The 16,077-nt window shown below is 50.8% G+C and overlaps 1 protein-coding gene across 1 annotated transcript in view; it reads right to left on the reverse strand.

Moving 5' to 3' along the window:
* The window catches only part of nbas (NBAS subunit of NRZ tethering complex), a 425,480-nt gene that overhangs the window by 284,108 nt on the left and 125,295 nt on the right, over positions 1–16,077 (reverse strand). The window contains exon 30 of the mRNA XM_002941372.4: positions 10,366–10,595. Within this exon, the coding sequence (XP_002941418.3) occupies positions 10,366–10,595 (230 nt within the window). The remainder of the gene's footprint in view (positions 1–10,365; positions 10,596–16,077) is intronic.

The following is a 16,077-nucleotide window of genomic DNA, read 5'->3' on the forward strand; positions in this document are numbered from 1 at the left end:
GCCCTATGGGACACTTTCCTTGGGCCGGGTTGGAGCTGCAGAGTGCCATTGAGCCCTATGGGAGACTTTCCTTGGGCCGGGTTGGAGCTGCAGAGTGCCATTGAGCCCTATGGGAGACTTTCCTTGGGCCAGGTTGGAGCTGCAGAGTGCCATTGAGTCCTATGGGAGACTTTCCTTGGGCCGGGTTGGAGCTGCAGAGTGCCATTGAGCCCTATGGGAGACTTTCCTTGGGCCAGGTTGGAGCTGCAGAGTGCCATTGAGCCCTATGGGAGGCTTTCCTTGGGCCAGGTTGGAGCTGCAGAGTGCCACTGAGCCCTATGGGAGACTTTCCTTGGGCCGGGTTGGAGCTGCAGAGTGCCATTGAGCCCTATGGGAGACTTTCCTTGGGCCGGGTTAGAGCTGCAGAGTGCCATTGAGCCCTATGGGAGACTTTCCTTGGGCCAGGTTGGAGCTGCAGAGTGCCATTGAGCCCTATGGGAGACTTTCCTTGGGCCAGGTTGGAGCTGCAGAGTGCCATTGAGCCCTATGGGTGACTTTCCTTGGGCCGGGTTGGAGCTGCAGAGTGCCATTGAGCCCTATGGGACACTTTCCTTGGGCTGGGTTGGAGCTGCAGAGTGCCATTGAGCCCTATGGGAGACTTTCCTTGGGCCGGGTTGGAGCTGCAGAGTGCCATTGAGCCCTATGGGAGACTTTACTTGGGCCAGGTTGGAGCTGCAGAGTGCCATTGAGCCCTATGGGAGACTTTCCTTGGGCCAGGTTGGAGCTGCAGAGTGCCATTGAGCCCTATGGGAGACTTTCCTTGGGCCGGGTTGGAGCTGCAGAGTGCCATTGAGCCCTATGGGAGACTTTCCTTGGGCCAGGTTGGAGCTGCAGAGTGCCATTGAGCCCTATGGGAGGCTTTCCTTGGGCCGGGTTGGAGCTGCAGAGTGCCATTGAGCCCTATGGGAGACTTTCCTTGGGCCGGGTTGGAGCTGCAGAGTGCCATTGAGCCCTATGGGAGACTTTCCTTGAGCCGGGTTGGAGCTGCAGAGTGCTATTGAGACCTACGGGAGACTTTCCTTGGGCCGGGTTGGAGCTGCAGAGTGCCATTGAGCCCTATGGGAGACTTTCCTTGGGCCGGGTTGGAGCTGCAGAGTGCCATTGAGCCCTATGGGAGACTTTCCTTGGGCCGGGTTAGAGCTGCAGAGTGCCATTGAGCCCTATGGAAGACTTTCCTTGGGCCGGGTTGGAGCTGCAGAGTGCCATTGAGCCCTATGGGAGACTTTCCTTGGGCCAGGTTGGAGCTGCAGAGTGCCACTGAGCCCTATGGGTGACTTTCCTTGGGCCGGGTTGGAGCTGCAGAGTGCCATTGAGCCCTATGGGACACTTTCCTTGGGCTGGGTTGGAGCTGCAGAGTGCTATTGAGACCTATGGGAGACTTTCCTTGGGCCGGGTTGGAGCTGCAGAGTGCCATTGAGCCCTAGGGGAGACTTTCCTTGGGCCGGGTTAGAGCTGCAGAGTGCCATTGAGCCCTATGGAAGACTTTCCTTGGGCCGGGTTGGAGCTGCAGAGTGCCATTGAGCCCTATGGGAGACTTTCCTTGGGCCAGGTTGGAGCTGCAGAGTGCCATTGAGCCCTATGGGTGACTTTCCTTGGGCCGGGTTGGAGCTGCAGAGTGCCATTGAGCCCTATGGGACACTTTCCTTGGGCTGGGTTGGAGCTGAAGAGTGCTATTGAGACCTATGGGAGACTTTCCTTGGGCCGGGTTGGAGCTGCAGAGTGCCATTGAGCCCTATGGGAGACTTTCCTTGGGCCGGGTTGGAGCTGCAGAGTGCCATTGAGCCCTATGGGAGACTTTCCTTGGGCCGGGTTAGAGCTGCAGAGTGCCATTGAGCCCTATGGAAGACTTTCCTTGGGCCGGGTTGGAGCTGCAGAGTGCCATTGAGCCCTATGGGAGACTTTCCTTGGGCCGGGTTGGAGCTGCAGAGTGCCATTGAGCCCTATGGGAGACTTTACTTGGGCCAGGTTGGAGCTGCAGAGTGCGATTGAGCCCTATGGGAGACTTTCCTTGGGCCGGGTTGGAGCTGCAGAGTGCCATTGAGCCCTATGGGAGACTTTCCTTGGGCCAGGTTGGAGCTGCAGAGTGCCATTGAGCCCTATGGGAGGCTTTCCTTGGGCCAGGTTGGAGCTGCAGAGTGCCATTGAGCCCTATGGGAGACTTTCCTTGGGCCGGGTTGGAGCTGCAGAGTGCCATTGAGCCCTATGGAAGACTTTCCTTGGGCCGGGTTGGAGCTGCAGAGTGCCATTGAGCCCTATGGGAGACTTTCCTTGGGCCAGGTTGGAGCTGCAGAGTGCCATTGAGCCCTATGGGTGACTTTCCTTGGGCCGGGTTGGAGCTGCAGAGTGCCATTGAGCCCTATGGGACACTTTCCTTGGGCTGGGTTGGAGCTGCAGAGTGCCATTGAGCCCTATGGGAGACTTTCCTTGGGCCGGGTTGGAGCTGCAGAGTGCCATTGAGCCCTATGGGAGACTTTCCTTGGGCCAGGTTGGAGCTGCAGAGTGCCATTGAGCCCTATGGGAGACTTTCCTTGGGCCAGGTTGGAGCTGCAGAGTGCCATTGAGCCCTATGGGAGACTTTCCTTGGGCCGGGTTGGAGCTGCAGAGTGCCATTGAGCCCTATGGGAGACTTTCCTTGGGCCAGGTTGGAGCTGCAGAGTGCCATTGAGCCCTATGGGAGGCTTTCCTTGGGCCGGGTTGGAGCTGCAGAGTGCCATTGAGCCCTATGGGAGACTTTCCTTGGGCCGGGTTGGAGCTGCAGAGTGCCATTGAGCCCTATGGGAGACTTTCCTTGAGCCGGGTTGGAGCTGCAGAGTGCCATTGAGACCTATGGGAGACTTTCCTTGGGCCGGGTTGGAGCTGCAGAGTGCCATTGAGCCCTATGGGAGACTTTCCTTGGGCCGGGTTGGAGCTGCAGAGTGCCATTGAGCCCTATGGGAGACTTTCCTTGGGCCGGGTTAGAGCTGCAGAGTGCCATTGAGCCCTATGGAAGACTTTCCTTGGGCCGGGTTGGAGCTGCAGAGTGCCATTGAGCCCTATGGGAGACTTTCCTTGGGCCAGGTTGGAGCTGCAGAGTGCCACTGAGCCCTATGGGTGACTTTCCTTGGGCCGGGTTGGAGCTGCAGAGTGCCATTGAGCCCTATGGGACACTTTCCTTGGGCTGGGTTGGAGCTGCAGAGTGCCATTGAGACCTATGGGAGACTTTCCTTGGGCCGGGTTGGAGCTGCAGAGTGCCATTGAGCCCTATGGGAGACTTTCCTTGGGCCGGGTTAGAGCTGCAGAGTGCCATTGAGCCCTATGGAAGACTTTCCTTGGGCCGGGTTGGAGCTGCAGAGTGCCATTGAGCCCTATGGGAGACTTTCCTTGGGCCAGGTTGGAGCTGCAGAGTGCCATTGAGCCCTATGGGTGACTTTCCTTGGGCCGGGTTGGAGCTGCAGAGTGCCATTGAGCCCTATGGGACACTTTCCTTGGGCCGGGTTGGAGCTGCAGAGTGCTATTGAGACCTATGGGAGACTTTCCTTGGGCCGGGTTGGAGCTGCAGAGTGCCATTGAGCCCTATGGGAGACTTTCCTTGGGCCGGGTTGGAGCTGCAGAGTGCCATTGAGCCCTATGGGAGACTTTCCTTGGGCCGGGTTAGAGCTGCAGAGTGCCATTGAGCCCTATGGAAGACTTTCCTTGGGCCGGGTTGGAGCTGCAGAGTGCCATTGAGCCCTATGGGAGACTTTCCTTGGGCCGGGTTGGAGCTGCAGAGTGCCATTGAGCCCTATGGGAGACTTTACTTGGGCCAGGTTGGAGCTGCAGAGTGCGATTGAGCCCTATGGGAGACTTTCCTTGGGCCGGGTTGGAGCTGCAGAGTGCCATTGAGCCCTATGGGAGACTTTCCTTGGGCCAGGTTGGAGCTGCAGAGTGCCATTGAGCCCTATGGGAGGCTTTCATTGGGCCAGGTTGGAGCTGCAGAGTGCCATTGAGCCCTATGGGAGACTTTCCTTGGGCCGGGTTGGAGCTGCAGAGTGCCATTGAGCCCTATGGAAGACTTTCCTTGGGCCGGGTTGGAGCTGCAGAGTGCCATTGAGCCCTATGGGAGACTTTCCTTGGGCCAGGTTGGAGCTGCAGAGTGCCATTGTGCCCTATGGGTGACTTTCCTTGGGCCGGGTTGGAGCTGCAGAGTGCCATTGAGCCCTATGGGACACTTTCCTTGGGCTGGGTTGGAGCTGCAGAGTGCTATTGAGACCTATGGGAGACTTTCCTTGGGCCGGGTTGGAGCTGCAGAGTGCCATTGAGCCCTATGGGAGACTTTCCTTGGGCCGGGTTAGAGCTGCAGAGTGCCATTGAGCCCTATGGAAGACTTTCCTTGGGCCGGGTTGGAGCTGCAGAGTGCCATTGAGCCCTATGGGAGACTTTCCTTGGGCCAGGTTGGAGCTGCAGAGTGCCATTGAGCCCTATGGGTGACTTTCCTTGGGCCGGGTTGGAGCTGCAGAGTGCCATTGAGCCCTATGGGACACTTTCCTTGGGCTGGGTTGGAGCTGCAGAGTGCCATTGAGCCCTATGGGAGACTTTCCTTGGGCCGGGTTGGAGCTGCAGAGTGCCATTGAGCCCTATGGGAGACTTTCCTTGAGCCGGGTTGGAGCTGCAGAGTGCTATTGAGACCTATGGGAGACTTTCCTTGGGCCGGGTTGGAGCTGCAGAGTGCCATTGAGCCCTATGGGAGACTTTCCTTGGGCCGGGTTGGAGCTGCAGAGTGCCATTGAGCCCTATGGGAGACTTTCCTTGGGCCGGGTTAGAGCTGCAGAGTGCCATTGAGCCCTATGGAAGACTTTCCTTGGGCCGGGTTGGAGCTGCAGAGTGCCATTGAGCCCTATGGGAGACTTTCCTTGGGCCAGGTTGGAGCTGCAGAGTGCCATTGAGCCCTATGGGTGACTTTCCTTGGGCCGGGTTGGAGCTGCAGAGTGCCATTGAGCCCTATGGGACACTTTCCTTGGGCTGGGTTGGAGCTGCAGAGTGCCATTGAGCCCTATGGGAGACTTTCCTTGGGCCGGGTTGGAGCTGCAGAGTGCAATTGAGCCCTATGGGAGACTTTCTTGGGCCAGGTTAGAGCTGCAGAGTGCCATTGAGCCCCATGGGAGGCTTTCCTTGGGCCGGGTTGGAGCTGCAGAGTGCCATTGAGCCCTATGGGAGACTTTCCTTGGGCTGGGTTGGAGCTGCAGAGTGCCATTGAGCCCTATGGGAGACTTTTCTTGGGCTAAGTTGGAGCTGCAGAGTGCCATTGAGCCCTATGGGAAACTTTCCTTGGGCCGGGTTGGAGCTGCAGAGTGCCATTGAGTCCTATGGGTGACTTTCCTTGGGCCGGGTTGGAGCTGCAGAGTGCGATTGAGGCCTATGGGAGACTTGGGCCAGGTTGGAGCTGCAGAGTGCCATTGAGCCCTATGGGAGACTTTCCTTGGGCCGGGTTGGAGCTGCAGAGTGCCATTGAGCCCTATGGGAGACTTTCCTTGGGCCGGGTTGGAGCTGCAGAGTGCCATTGAGTCCTATGGGAGACTTTCCTTGGGCCAGGTTGGAGCTGCAGAGTGCCATTGAGTCCTATGGGAGACTTTCCTTGGGCCGGGTTGGAGCTGCAGAGTGCCATTGAGCCCTATGGGAGACTTTCCTTGGGCCGGGTTGGAGCTGCAGAGTGCCATTGAGCCCTATGGGAGACTTTCCTTGGGCCGGGTTAGAGCTGCAGAGTGCCATTGAGCCCTATGGAAGACTTTCCTTGGGCCGGGTTGGAGCTGCAGAGTGCCATTGAGCCCTATGGGAGACTTTCCTTGGGCCAGGTTGGAGCTGCAGATTGCCATTGAGCCCTATGGGTGACTTTCCTTGGGCCGGGTTGGAGCTGCAGAGTGCCATTGAGCCCTATGGGACACTTTCCTTGGGCTCGGTTGGAGCTGCAGAGTGCCATTGAGCCCTATGGGAGACTTTCCTTGGGCCGGGTTGGAGCTGCAGAGTGCAATTGAGCCCTATGGGAGACTTTCTTGGGCCAGGTTGGAGCTGCAGAGTGCCATTGAGCCCCATGGGAGGCTTTCCTTGGGCCGGGTTGGAGCTGCAGAGTGCCATTGAGCCCTATGGGAGACTTTCCTTGGGCTGGGTTGGAGCTGCAGAGTGCCATTGAGCCCTATGGGAGACTTTTCTTGGGCCAAGTTGGAGCTGCAGAGTGCCATTGAGCCCTATGGGAGACTTTCCTTGGGCCGGGTTGGAGCTGCAGAGTGCCATTGAGTCCTATGGGTGACTTTCCTTGGGCCGGGTTGGAGCTGCAGAGTGCCATTGAGCCCTATGGGAGACTTGGGCCAGGATGGAGCTGCAGAGTGCCATTGAGCCCTATGGGAGACTTTCCTTGGGCCGGGTTGGAGCTGCAGAGTGCCATTGAGCCCTATGGGAGACTTGGGCCAGGTTGGAGCTGCAGAGTGCCATTGAGCCCTATGGGAGACTTGGGCCAGGTTGGAGCTGCAGAGTGCCATTGAGCCCTATGGAAGACTTTCCTTGGGCCGGGTTGGAGCTGCAGAGTGCCATTGAGCCCTATGGGAGACTTTCCTTGGGCCGGGTTGGAGCTGCAGAGTGCCATTGAGTCCTATGGGAGACTTTCCTTGGGCCAGGTTGGAGCTGCAGAGTGCCATTGAGCCCTATTGGAGACTTTCCTTGGGCCGGGTTGGAGCTGCAGAGTGCCATTGAGCCCTATGGGAGACTTGGGCCAGGTTGGAGCTGCAGAGTGCCATTGAGCCCTATGGGAGACTTTCCTTGGGCCGGGTTGGAGCTGCAGAGTGCCATTGAGCCCTATGGGAGACTTTCCTTGGGCCGGGTTGGAGCTGCAGAGTGCCATTGAGCCCTATGGGAGACTTTCCTTGGGCAGGGTTGGAGCTGCAGAGTGCCATTGAGTCCTATGGGAGACTTTCCTTGGGCCAGGTTGGAGCTGCAGAGTGCCATTGAGTCCTATGGGAGACTTTCCTTGGGCCGGGTTGGAGCTGCAGAGTGCCATTGAGCCCTATGGGAGACTTTCCTTGGGCCGGGTTGGGGCTGCAGAGTGCCATTGAGCCCTATGGGAGACTTGGGCCGGGTTGGAGCTGCAGAGTGCCATTGAGCCCTATGGGAGACTTTCCTTGGGCCGGGTTGGAGCTGCAGAGTGCCATTGAGTCCTATGGGAGACTTTCCTTGGGCCGGGTTGGAGCTGCAGAGTGCCATTGAGTCCTATGGGAGACTTTCCTTGGGCCGGGTTGGAGCTGCAGAGTGCCATTGAGCCCTATGGGAGACTTTCCTTGGGCCAGGTTGGAGCTGCAGAGTGCCATTGAGCCCTATGGGTGACTTTCCTTGGGCCGGGTTGGAGCTGCAGAGTGCCATTGAGCCCTATGGGAGACTTTCCTTGGGCCGGGTTGGAGCTGCAGAGTGCCATTGAGGCCTATGGGAGACTTTCCTTGGGCCAGGTTGGAGCTGCAGAGTGCCATTGAGCCCTATGGGAGACTTTCCTTGGGCCGGGTTGGAGCTGCAGAGTGCCATTGAGCCCTATGGGAGACTTGGGCCAGGTTGGAGCTGCAGAGTGCCATTGAGCCCTATGGGAGACTTTCCTTGGGCCGGGTTGGAGCTGCAGAGTGCCATTGAGCCCTATGGGAGACTTGGGCCAGGTTGGAGCTGCAGAGTGCCATTGAGCCCTATGGGAGACTTTCCTTGGGCCGGGTTGGAGCTGCAGAGTGCCATTGAGCCCTATGGGAGACTTTCCTTGGGCCGGGTTGGAGCTGCAGAGTGCCATTGAGTCCTATGGGAGACTTTCCTTGGGCCAGGTTGGAGCTGCAGAGTGCCATTGAGCCCTATGGGAGACTTTCCTTGGGCCGGGTTGGAGCTGCAGAGTGCCATTGAGCCCTATGGGAGACTTTCCTTGGGCCAGGTTGGAGCTGCAGAGTGCCATTGAGCCCTATGGGAGACTTTCCTTGGGCCAGGTTGGAGCTGCAGAGTGCCATTGAGTCCTATGGGAGACTTTCCTTGGGCCAGGTTGGAGCTGCAGAGTGCCATTGAGCCCTATGGGAGACTTTCCTTGGGCCGGGTTGGGGCTGCAGAGTGCCATTGAGCCCTATGGGAGACTTGGGCCGGGTTGGAGCTGCAGAGTGCCATTGAGCCCTATGGGAGACTTCCTTGGGCCGGGTTGGAGCTGCAGAGTGCCATTGAGTCCTATGGGAGACTTTCCTTGGGCCAGGTTGGAGCTGCAGAGTGCCATTGAGCCCTATGGGAGACTTTCCTTGGGCCGGGTTGGAGCTGCAGAGTGCAATTGAGCCCTATGGGAGACTTTCCTTGGGCCGGGTTGGAGCTGCAGAGTGCCATTGAGCCCTATGGGAGACTTTCCTTGGGCCAGGTTGGAGCTGCAGAGTGCCATTGAGCCCTATGGGAGACTTTCCTTGGGCCAGGTTGGAGCTGCAGAGTGCCATTGAGTCCTATGGGAGACTTTCCTTGGGCCAGGTTGGAGCTGCAGAGTGCCATTGAGCCCTATGGGAGACTTTCCTTGGGCCGGGTTGGGGCTGCAGAGTGCCATTGAGCCCTATGGGAGACTTGGGCCGGGTTGGAGCTGCAGAGTGCCATTGAGCCCTATGGGAGACTTTCCTTGGGCCGGGTTGGAGCTGCAGAGTGCCATTGAGGCCTATGGGAGACTTTCCTTGGGCCAGGTTGGAGCTGCAGAGTGCCATTGAACCCTATGGGAGACTTTCCTTGGGCCGGGTTGGAGCTGCAGAGTGCCATTGAGCCCTATGGGAGACTTTCCTTGGGCCGGGTTGGAGCTGCAGAGTGCAATTGAGCCCCATGGGAGGCTTTCCTTGGGCCTGTTTGGAGCTGCAGAGTGCCATTGAGCCCTATGGGAGACTTTCCTTGGGCCAGGTTGGAGCTGCAGAATGCCATTGAGCCCTATGGGAGACTTTCCTTGGGCCAGGTTGGAGCTGCAGAGTGCCATTGAGCCCTATGGGAGACTTTCCTTTGGCCAGGTTGGAGCTGCAGAGTGCCATTGAGCCCTATGGGAGACTATCCTTGGGCCGGGTTGGAGCTGCAGAGTGCCATTGAGCCCTATGGGAGACTTTCCTTGGGCCGGGTTGGAGCTGCAGAGTGCCATTGAGCCCTATGGGAGACTTTCCTTGGGCCGGGTTGGAGCTGCAGAGTGCAATTGAGCCCCATGGGAGGCTTTCCTTGGGCCGGGTTGGAGCTGCAGAGTGCCATTGAGCCCTATGGGAGACTTTCCTTGGGCCAGGTTGGAGCTGCAGAGTGCCATTGAGCCCTATGGGAGACTTTCCTTGGGCCGGGTTGGAGTTGCAGAGTTCCATTGAGCCCTATGGGAGACTTTCCTTGGGCCAGGTTGGAGCTGCAGAGTGCCATTGAGCCCTATGGGAGACTTTCCTTGGGCCAGGTTGGAGCTGCAGAGTGCCATTGAGCCCTATGGGAGACTTTCCTTTGGCCAGGTTGGAGCTGCAGAGTGCCATTGAGCCCTATGGGAGACTATCCTTGGGCCGGGTTGGAGCTGCAGAGTGCCATTGAGCCCTATGGGAGACTTTCCTTGGGCCGGGTTGGAGCTGCAGAGTGCCATTGAGCCATATGGGAGACTTCCAAAATCATGCACAGAAGGATCAAAGTCAGAAAGGATTTTCTGCATTTTACGATCGTTCGGTACGAAAATGTAGTGACTTTCAGATTGCCAATACGTTATTATCGTGATGATTTTTTCGTAAGCATATTCGTGATATTTGCGATCTTAAGAAATTATCGTATGTAATCTGAATTTGTCCCATTTGGGATTCAAACTCGTGCTTTCATGAATCGGCCCCTTAATCTGGCACAAACATCAGAACTTTCCTTGAAATAAATAGTATGCTATGGGGCACCAGATGCACCAATAAAGCTTCACCTTCAGCTTCCTTTCATAATAAACTTGGATATATGTTCAGCTAAATACATTGTGTGGGCCCCAGTTTCTGTGTGCAGCGCACATACCTTGCCTGCTTGAATGGGAAGATGAGACCTTTCTGGGGATGTTTATAGATAAAGCCACAGCTGGCCCAACAATATAGCAGCTCCCACGCCTGCATATAAATAGAATTATGGATAGAAGCACTCACAGTGATATAAACCCTCGTATGATACTGCCCATTCCACAGAAAATGAATGGAAGGAAACTATTACTCATAGAAACAGTATCATTCCCTGTTGGCCACTTTGCTTAGAGCCTGTAAAAGAGGCAACATAATTCATAAAGGTGCTAATTCATGTACAAGCAATTCATCCTTCCCAACTCTAACACCAGACATGGCTCCCCCTGGTGGCTGACATGGAACATACCTGGCCAAGTCCATACAGTTATCGGTCAGCGTGGCTGATGAATTGAAGTATTCTCTGCTTGCCGCCAATACCAGCGCAACACTTTTCTCATAGTTGACCTTGTACTGGGCTCTGCCCTTGGTAGTGATGCTCACCGGAAGATCTATGGACAAGGAGTTGCAGTGCATCATTTGGCCGGCCAAGTGAATGTTTTCCAGCCGGCCCGAGCACAGCAAACTTTCCGCAAATATCTGCAAAAGCAAAATGATCGTTAAAGAGATGCTGTCATCAGAATAAAAATTGGTTTAAGTTTGTTTTTAAAGTGACACTATTCGTTTTAAAGTGCTGTTTTATCATATTCAGAGTACAGGTGTGAATTGACTTATATAAAGCTGTATTTTTCTTGCATGACGGGGGGTTGGATTACAACCTTATAGGGGTGGTTTGCCTTCATGTTAACATCTAGGGGCAGATTTATCAAAATGTGGGTTGAAAACTTAATATGTAGAAACTCACCCATGCTCTATTTATTCCTATGGGATTTTTAGAAGAGTATTTATCAAATGGTGAGTTCTAGATTTCACCCATTGATAAATACACTTCTAAAAATCCCATAAGAATGAATAGAACATGGGAGAGTTTTTATGTATTAAGCTCCAATTTCACATTTTGATAAATCTTATATTAAAGTAGTATATTAAAGAATGTCATATTCCTAGCAACTTTCAATTGGTCTTTATTATTAATAATTTTTTTTTTTTTTTTTTACAGTTTTTTATTATTTGCCTTCCACCTCTGCCTCTTTACAGCTTATAAATTGGGGTCACTGACCCCAGCAGCAAAAAAACTATTGCTCTCTGGGGCTACAATTCAATTCTTGTACTTTTTTTTATTATTATTATCTTCCTATATAGACCCCTCTTATTCATATTTCAGTCTCTCATTCAAACCACTATCTGGTTGCTTGATTTTTCTCAGAATATCAATGTCTACATTATACTAAATGTTAATTTAAAGGCGAACTGCCCCTTTACGGTCTTCTGCAACCTAAGAAGACATCATATATTACACATTACACATGTGGCAGTCATCAAAGTGTTACTATTTATCCCAGACAACTTTCCATTCAGTTGAACCCAAAGCCACTACACACTTGGTGTTATGTTGCCGAGAACTAGTAGTGGGTAAGGTTGCTAACTTCCTGGTCTTGAACCAGACACACTGTTTTGTCCTGCTGGCATCCAGTTCAGAAAATAACACAACAGTACTAGTAGATTAAGAATATACTGGATATACTGGTTTCTTCAATTGGGTTGACATGAGGGATTTCCTCAGGCCAATCTATTTTGTCCACTGACATCTCTACAAACCCATTCTGTTTGGACCTCACTTTGTGCATGGGGGCGACATTATGGAGCTGAAATGGGAAGGAGCCTTTCCCAAACACTCACTACATGTATGAAGTATAGAGCTGTTTTCATTGGTGCCAGGGCCCCTAGCTGAAGCCATAAAATACAACCCTGGGCACAGACTGTTATTCCTCATTCCCCAAACTTTATATCAGTGATCCCCAACCAGTAGCTCAGGTGCAATATGTTGCTCACCAACCCTTTGGATGTTACTCCCAGTGCCCCCAAAGCAGGTGGTTATTTTTGAATTTCTGTTAAGGGGGCAAGTTTTGGTTGTATAAAAACCCAGTATAATGCCAAACAGAGCCTTCTGTAGGCTGCCAACCCACAAAGGGGCTATTAGGTAGCCAATTATAGTTGGGGATCTCTGCTTTACATCAAACTCAGACCCATCCGCCAGCCTTTCAGATGGCACGGCTCCAGAGACACTGCTCCAAAGGTGGTGAACTTAACACCACTCCAGTTGATGTTTTCATCTGGCATGGCTGATGTTAGGCTCATATGTGGGTTCCTAACCCGTTAAAAAAAACATCTTCTAGGCAAATGTTTCTTGTGCTGACATCTGGCAGTAGAGCAGGTGATTTTAGAAAGGGGTTTCTGGATACTTTTAGCCATATGTGTTGTTACAGGGTAGGCTGGGAAGCAAAAGTGCTCACACTACTAACTATAACGGTAACCCAAGCCTAATAAATGCTCACCCTATCTAAAGCCAAGAATTACAGGCAATTCCCCCAATCCAAACCCCCTCTGTAAGGCCCGCACCTCAGGACAGATGGGAAGTATGTTTATATAGGGAATCCCTGTTGTGGATAAATTATCTTCAGTGAAAGCCAGCTATTTTCCTAAAAGCCTAGGAGGAAGTACGTTTATGGCCCATTGCGCACAACGACACATTCTTTCTGTTTCATTTACTGCTCTATTGACGCTCTGCGATGTTCAGTTTCTCATAAACAGTTACATTAAAAAATATCATCTTACAGATATCAGGAAGAAGGGTGTTCACTCCAGAGCTAGTAATTTGCTTGCACACAGCCCACGCGTCAACCCCCCCCCCCCCCCCCCCCCCCCCATGAATAAGAAAATGTTCTAATAAAGTAAAAAGCATCTAATCGGAAAGAAAAGCATTTAAAACAAAAGTAAAGAGTTTACACTGCTGGGCAATGAGGTTGCAAAAAAGAAAAGAAATTGAGACTTGGCTGCAGTACATCTTTCATTTCTAGATAGCTTCTTCTATATATGTTATTTTTAACTTCCACATTCTTCCTGCAGTTACAAGAATGTAAGGAAAGTGTTTTTTTTTTCTAAATACCCACGTAGGTGACTAAGGGTTTAGTTACCCTTTATTCAGGCAGTCCCCTAAGGTTTTGGCCAGCTAAGTGTGCAAGTCAGGGAGCATCAGCAGACTCAGGCTACAAAAGGGCCCAGTCTATACCAGCTGCTCCATAAATAAATATATACAGATATCAGGCCCTTTATCCGGAATCCCATTATCCAGAAAGTTCTGAATTACAGACAGGCCATCTCCCATAGACACCATTTTAATCAAATAATTCCTTTTTCTCTCTAATAATAAAACATTAGCTTGTACTTGATCCCAACTAAGATATAATTACCCCTTACTGGGGGCAGAACAGCCCTATTGGGTTTATTTCATGGTTAAATTATTCCCTTTTCTCTGTAATAATAAAACAGTACCTGTACTTGATCCCAACTAAGATATAATTACCCCTTACTGGGGGCAGAACAGCCCTATTGGGTTTATTTCATGGTTAAATTATTCCCTTTTCTCTGTAATAATAAAACAGTACCTGTACTTGATCCGAACTAAGATATAATTACCCCTTATTGGGGGCAGAACAGCCCTATTGGGTTTATTTAATGGTTAAATGATTCCCTTTTCTCTGTAATAATAAAACAGTACCTGTACTTGATCCCAACTAAGATATAATTATCCCTTATTGGGGGCAGAACAGTCCTATTGGGTTTATTTCATGGTTAAATGATTCCCTTTTCTCTGTAATAATAAAACAGTACCTGTACTTGATCCCAACTAAGATATAATTACCCCTTATTGGGGCAGAACAGTCCTATTGGGTTTATTTCATGGTTAAATGATTCCCTTTTCTCTGTAATAATAAAACAGTACCTGTACTTGATCCCAACTAAGATATAATTACCCCTTATTGGGGGCAGAACAGCCCTATTGGGTTTATTTCATGGTTAAATGATTCCCTTTTCTCTGTAATAATAAAACAGTACCTGTACTTGATTCCAACTAAGATATAATTAATCCTTATTGGAGCCAAAACAAGCCTATCGGGTTTAATTACTGTTTAAATAATTGTATTAGCACAATTAAGGTAGAAGATCTGAATTACGGAAAGACCCCTTAATGCGGAAAACCCCAAGTCCCAAGCATTCTGGATAATGGGTCCCATACCTGTATATTCACATAGCTGCAGATTCAATGCAGGCCTTATATAAACTAATTCTTGGCCAAGGCACCCTATACAGAAGAATGCTAAATTATCTGACCACCTGGGTGTCATTTTATCCATACCTATCTAGAAGGATTCAGTCAAGAAAGAAACCTCTTTATTAATGTTTTTATGTCTCATTTATCACAGCCAGGGAATGAGTTAAGTAGGAAGCCCCAATTGATTTCCTACCAAATTCTTAGTTTCTAACTTCCTATCGTCCCTTAATGATGCAATAAATATATCTAATCTACTAGCCAGAGACCCTTGTAACCTAGACTGTTATTAGGATATTGCTTTAAAATACAGTGTGCCTGGGATCAGCAGAGATACATTTCTCTTCCAGTAATAATTCCGTATAAAACATTAAATCTGAACAAGGGTGTGTGACCCATACGGATGTTTTTCTCTTCTCATTCTCATTTTAGAACTGTCATTTATTAAAGATTTTTCAGTAAAACAAAACATTCTTTTTTCTTTAAGATGATGATTTATTGGCTGTCTGCAGGAAGTTGTGCTTTAGCTCCAATAACCTTAATGTCAATGCTAATAAATCTTGACTCCGTGGCTTATTAATTCCCCCATGCTTTGGGGAAAGAGAGATCTAATACAGGATCCAGTATTTTTAAAAGCCAAAAAATGGATATTAAGAGGCCTATTTATCAAGTTGCATTAAAATAAATGGGTGCGTATTTATCTTTCTATTTTATTCCACCTCAGCCATTAGACAATATGGCCCACTGGGACTCCATATGTGCAGTCACAGAAAGCTCAGAAATATGGTACTGCTATTTCCTATACTGTACACAAGCAGATGGTAGAACATTTGTTTGAAGGAGAAGGAAAGGTAAAAACTAAGTAAGAGTCCTCTATCAAAAGAAACACAGGATTTCTTGGCTCCTTTTTTGGGAACATGTTCTTCGGTATCAGACTTCCTCTCTTTTAGAGCTCATTCAGGTTTGGGGCTTGAGTTTGCTCAGTTCTCTCCTCTCTCCCTCTCCCCCTCCCATTTCCTGCTCCCCCCCTCCCATAAGAACTCACTGCCCCCTCCCTTAAGAATGTGTGATCTGAGCTTCCAACGGCTAGAGCTCAAGCAGGAAGCTACCAATGGCAGCTGCTATCAGAGGGAGGTTCTAGGGCTCTTTACTCAGGTATAGTAAAGCTTTCTTCTGAATATAGTCTTTTAGGTGGCACTAATGTGGCAAATCTATTGGCAGTAAAATGCCAAAATGCCTTCCCTTCTCCTTTAAGCTTTAAAGGGGTGGTTCACCTTCAGGCTATATTTTAGTATGTTACAGAATCGCCTATTCTTAGCAACTTTTCAATTGATATTCATTTTTGACCAATTGTAAATGGTCTCGGAATATCATTTTCTACATCATACTAAAAGTGAATGTGCTTTAATGTGTGGTGGTCCATGTCATGGAAAGACCCTTATCCAGAAATCCTCAGGTCCCAGCCATTCAATAACAGATTTCTTGCCTGTATTGGGTATCTTTAAAGAAAATAATTCAAACAGGGGCTTTAGGCCTTTCTTTCAAGCAGCATTAGATAGAACATACAAGAACAATCCCCAGTGCAACAGACTCGCCAGTTTCCCGACTGAGAACTTTACCTAGCCTGTTTGTTGTTTGTTCAACAGATGTCACAACTGAAGCCAACCAACAAGCATGTCCGCCTCTCCTCCTGATTAGGAACCCACTTTTCCTGGATTTAATCAAAGTCTAAGCAGACTCTCAGCGAACGCCAAATGACGTTCAAACGGTTTCAGCCCCCCGTCCCCACACACAAATGGCTCGTATTTTATTACTTTGGAAAACGGACGCACTTCAGTTCTTTGTTGTGAG

This window comes from Xenopus tropicalis, chromosome 5 (genome assembly GCF_000004195.4).
Source record: "Xenopus tropicalis strain Nigerian chromosome 5, UCB_Xtro_10.0, whole genome shotgun sequence".
NCBI classification, from domain to species: Eukaryota; Metazoa; Chordata; class Amphibia; order Anura; family Pipidae; genus Xenopus; species Xenopus tropicalis.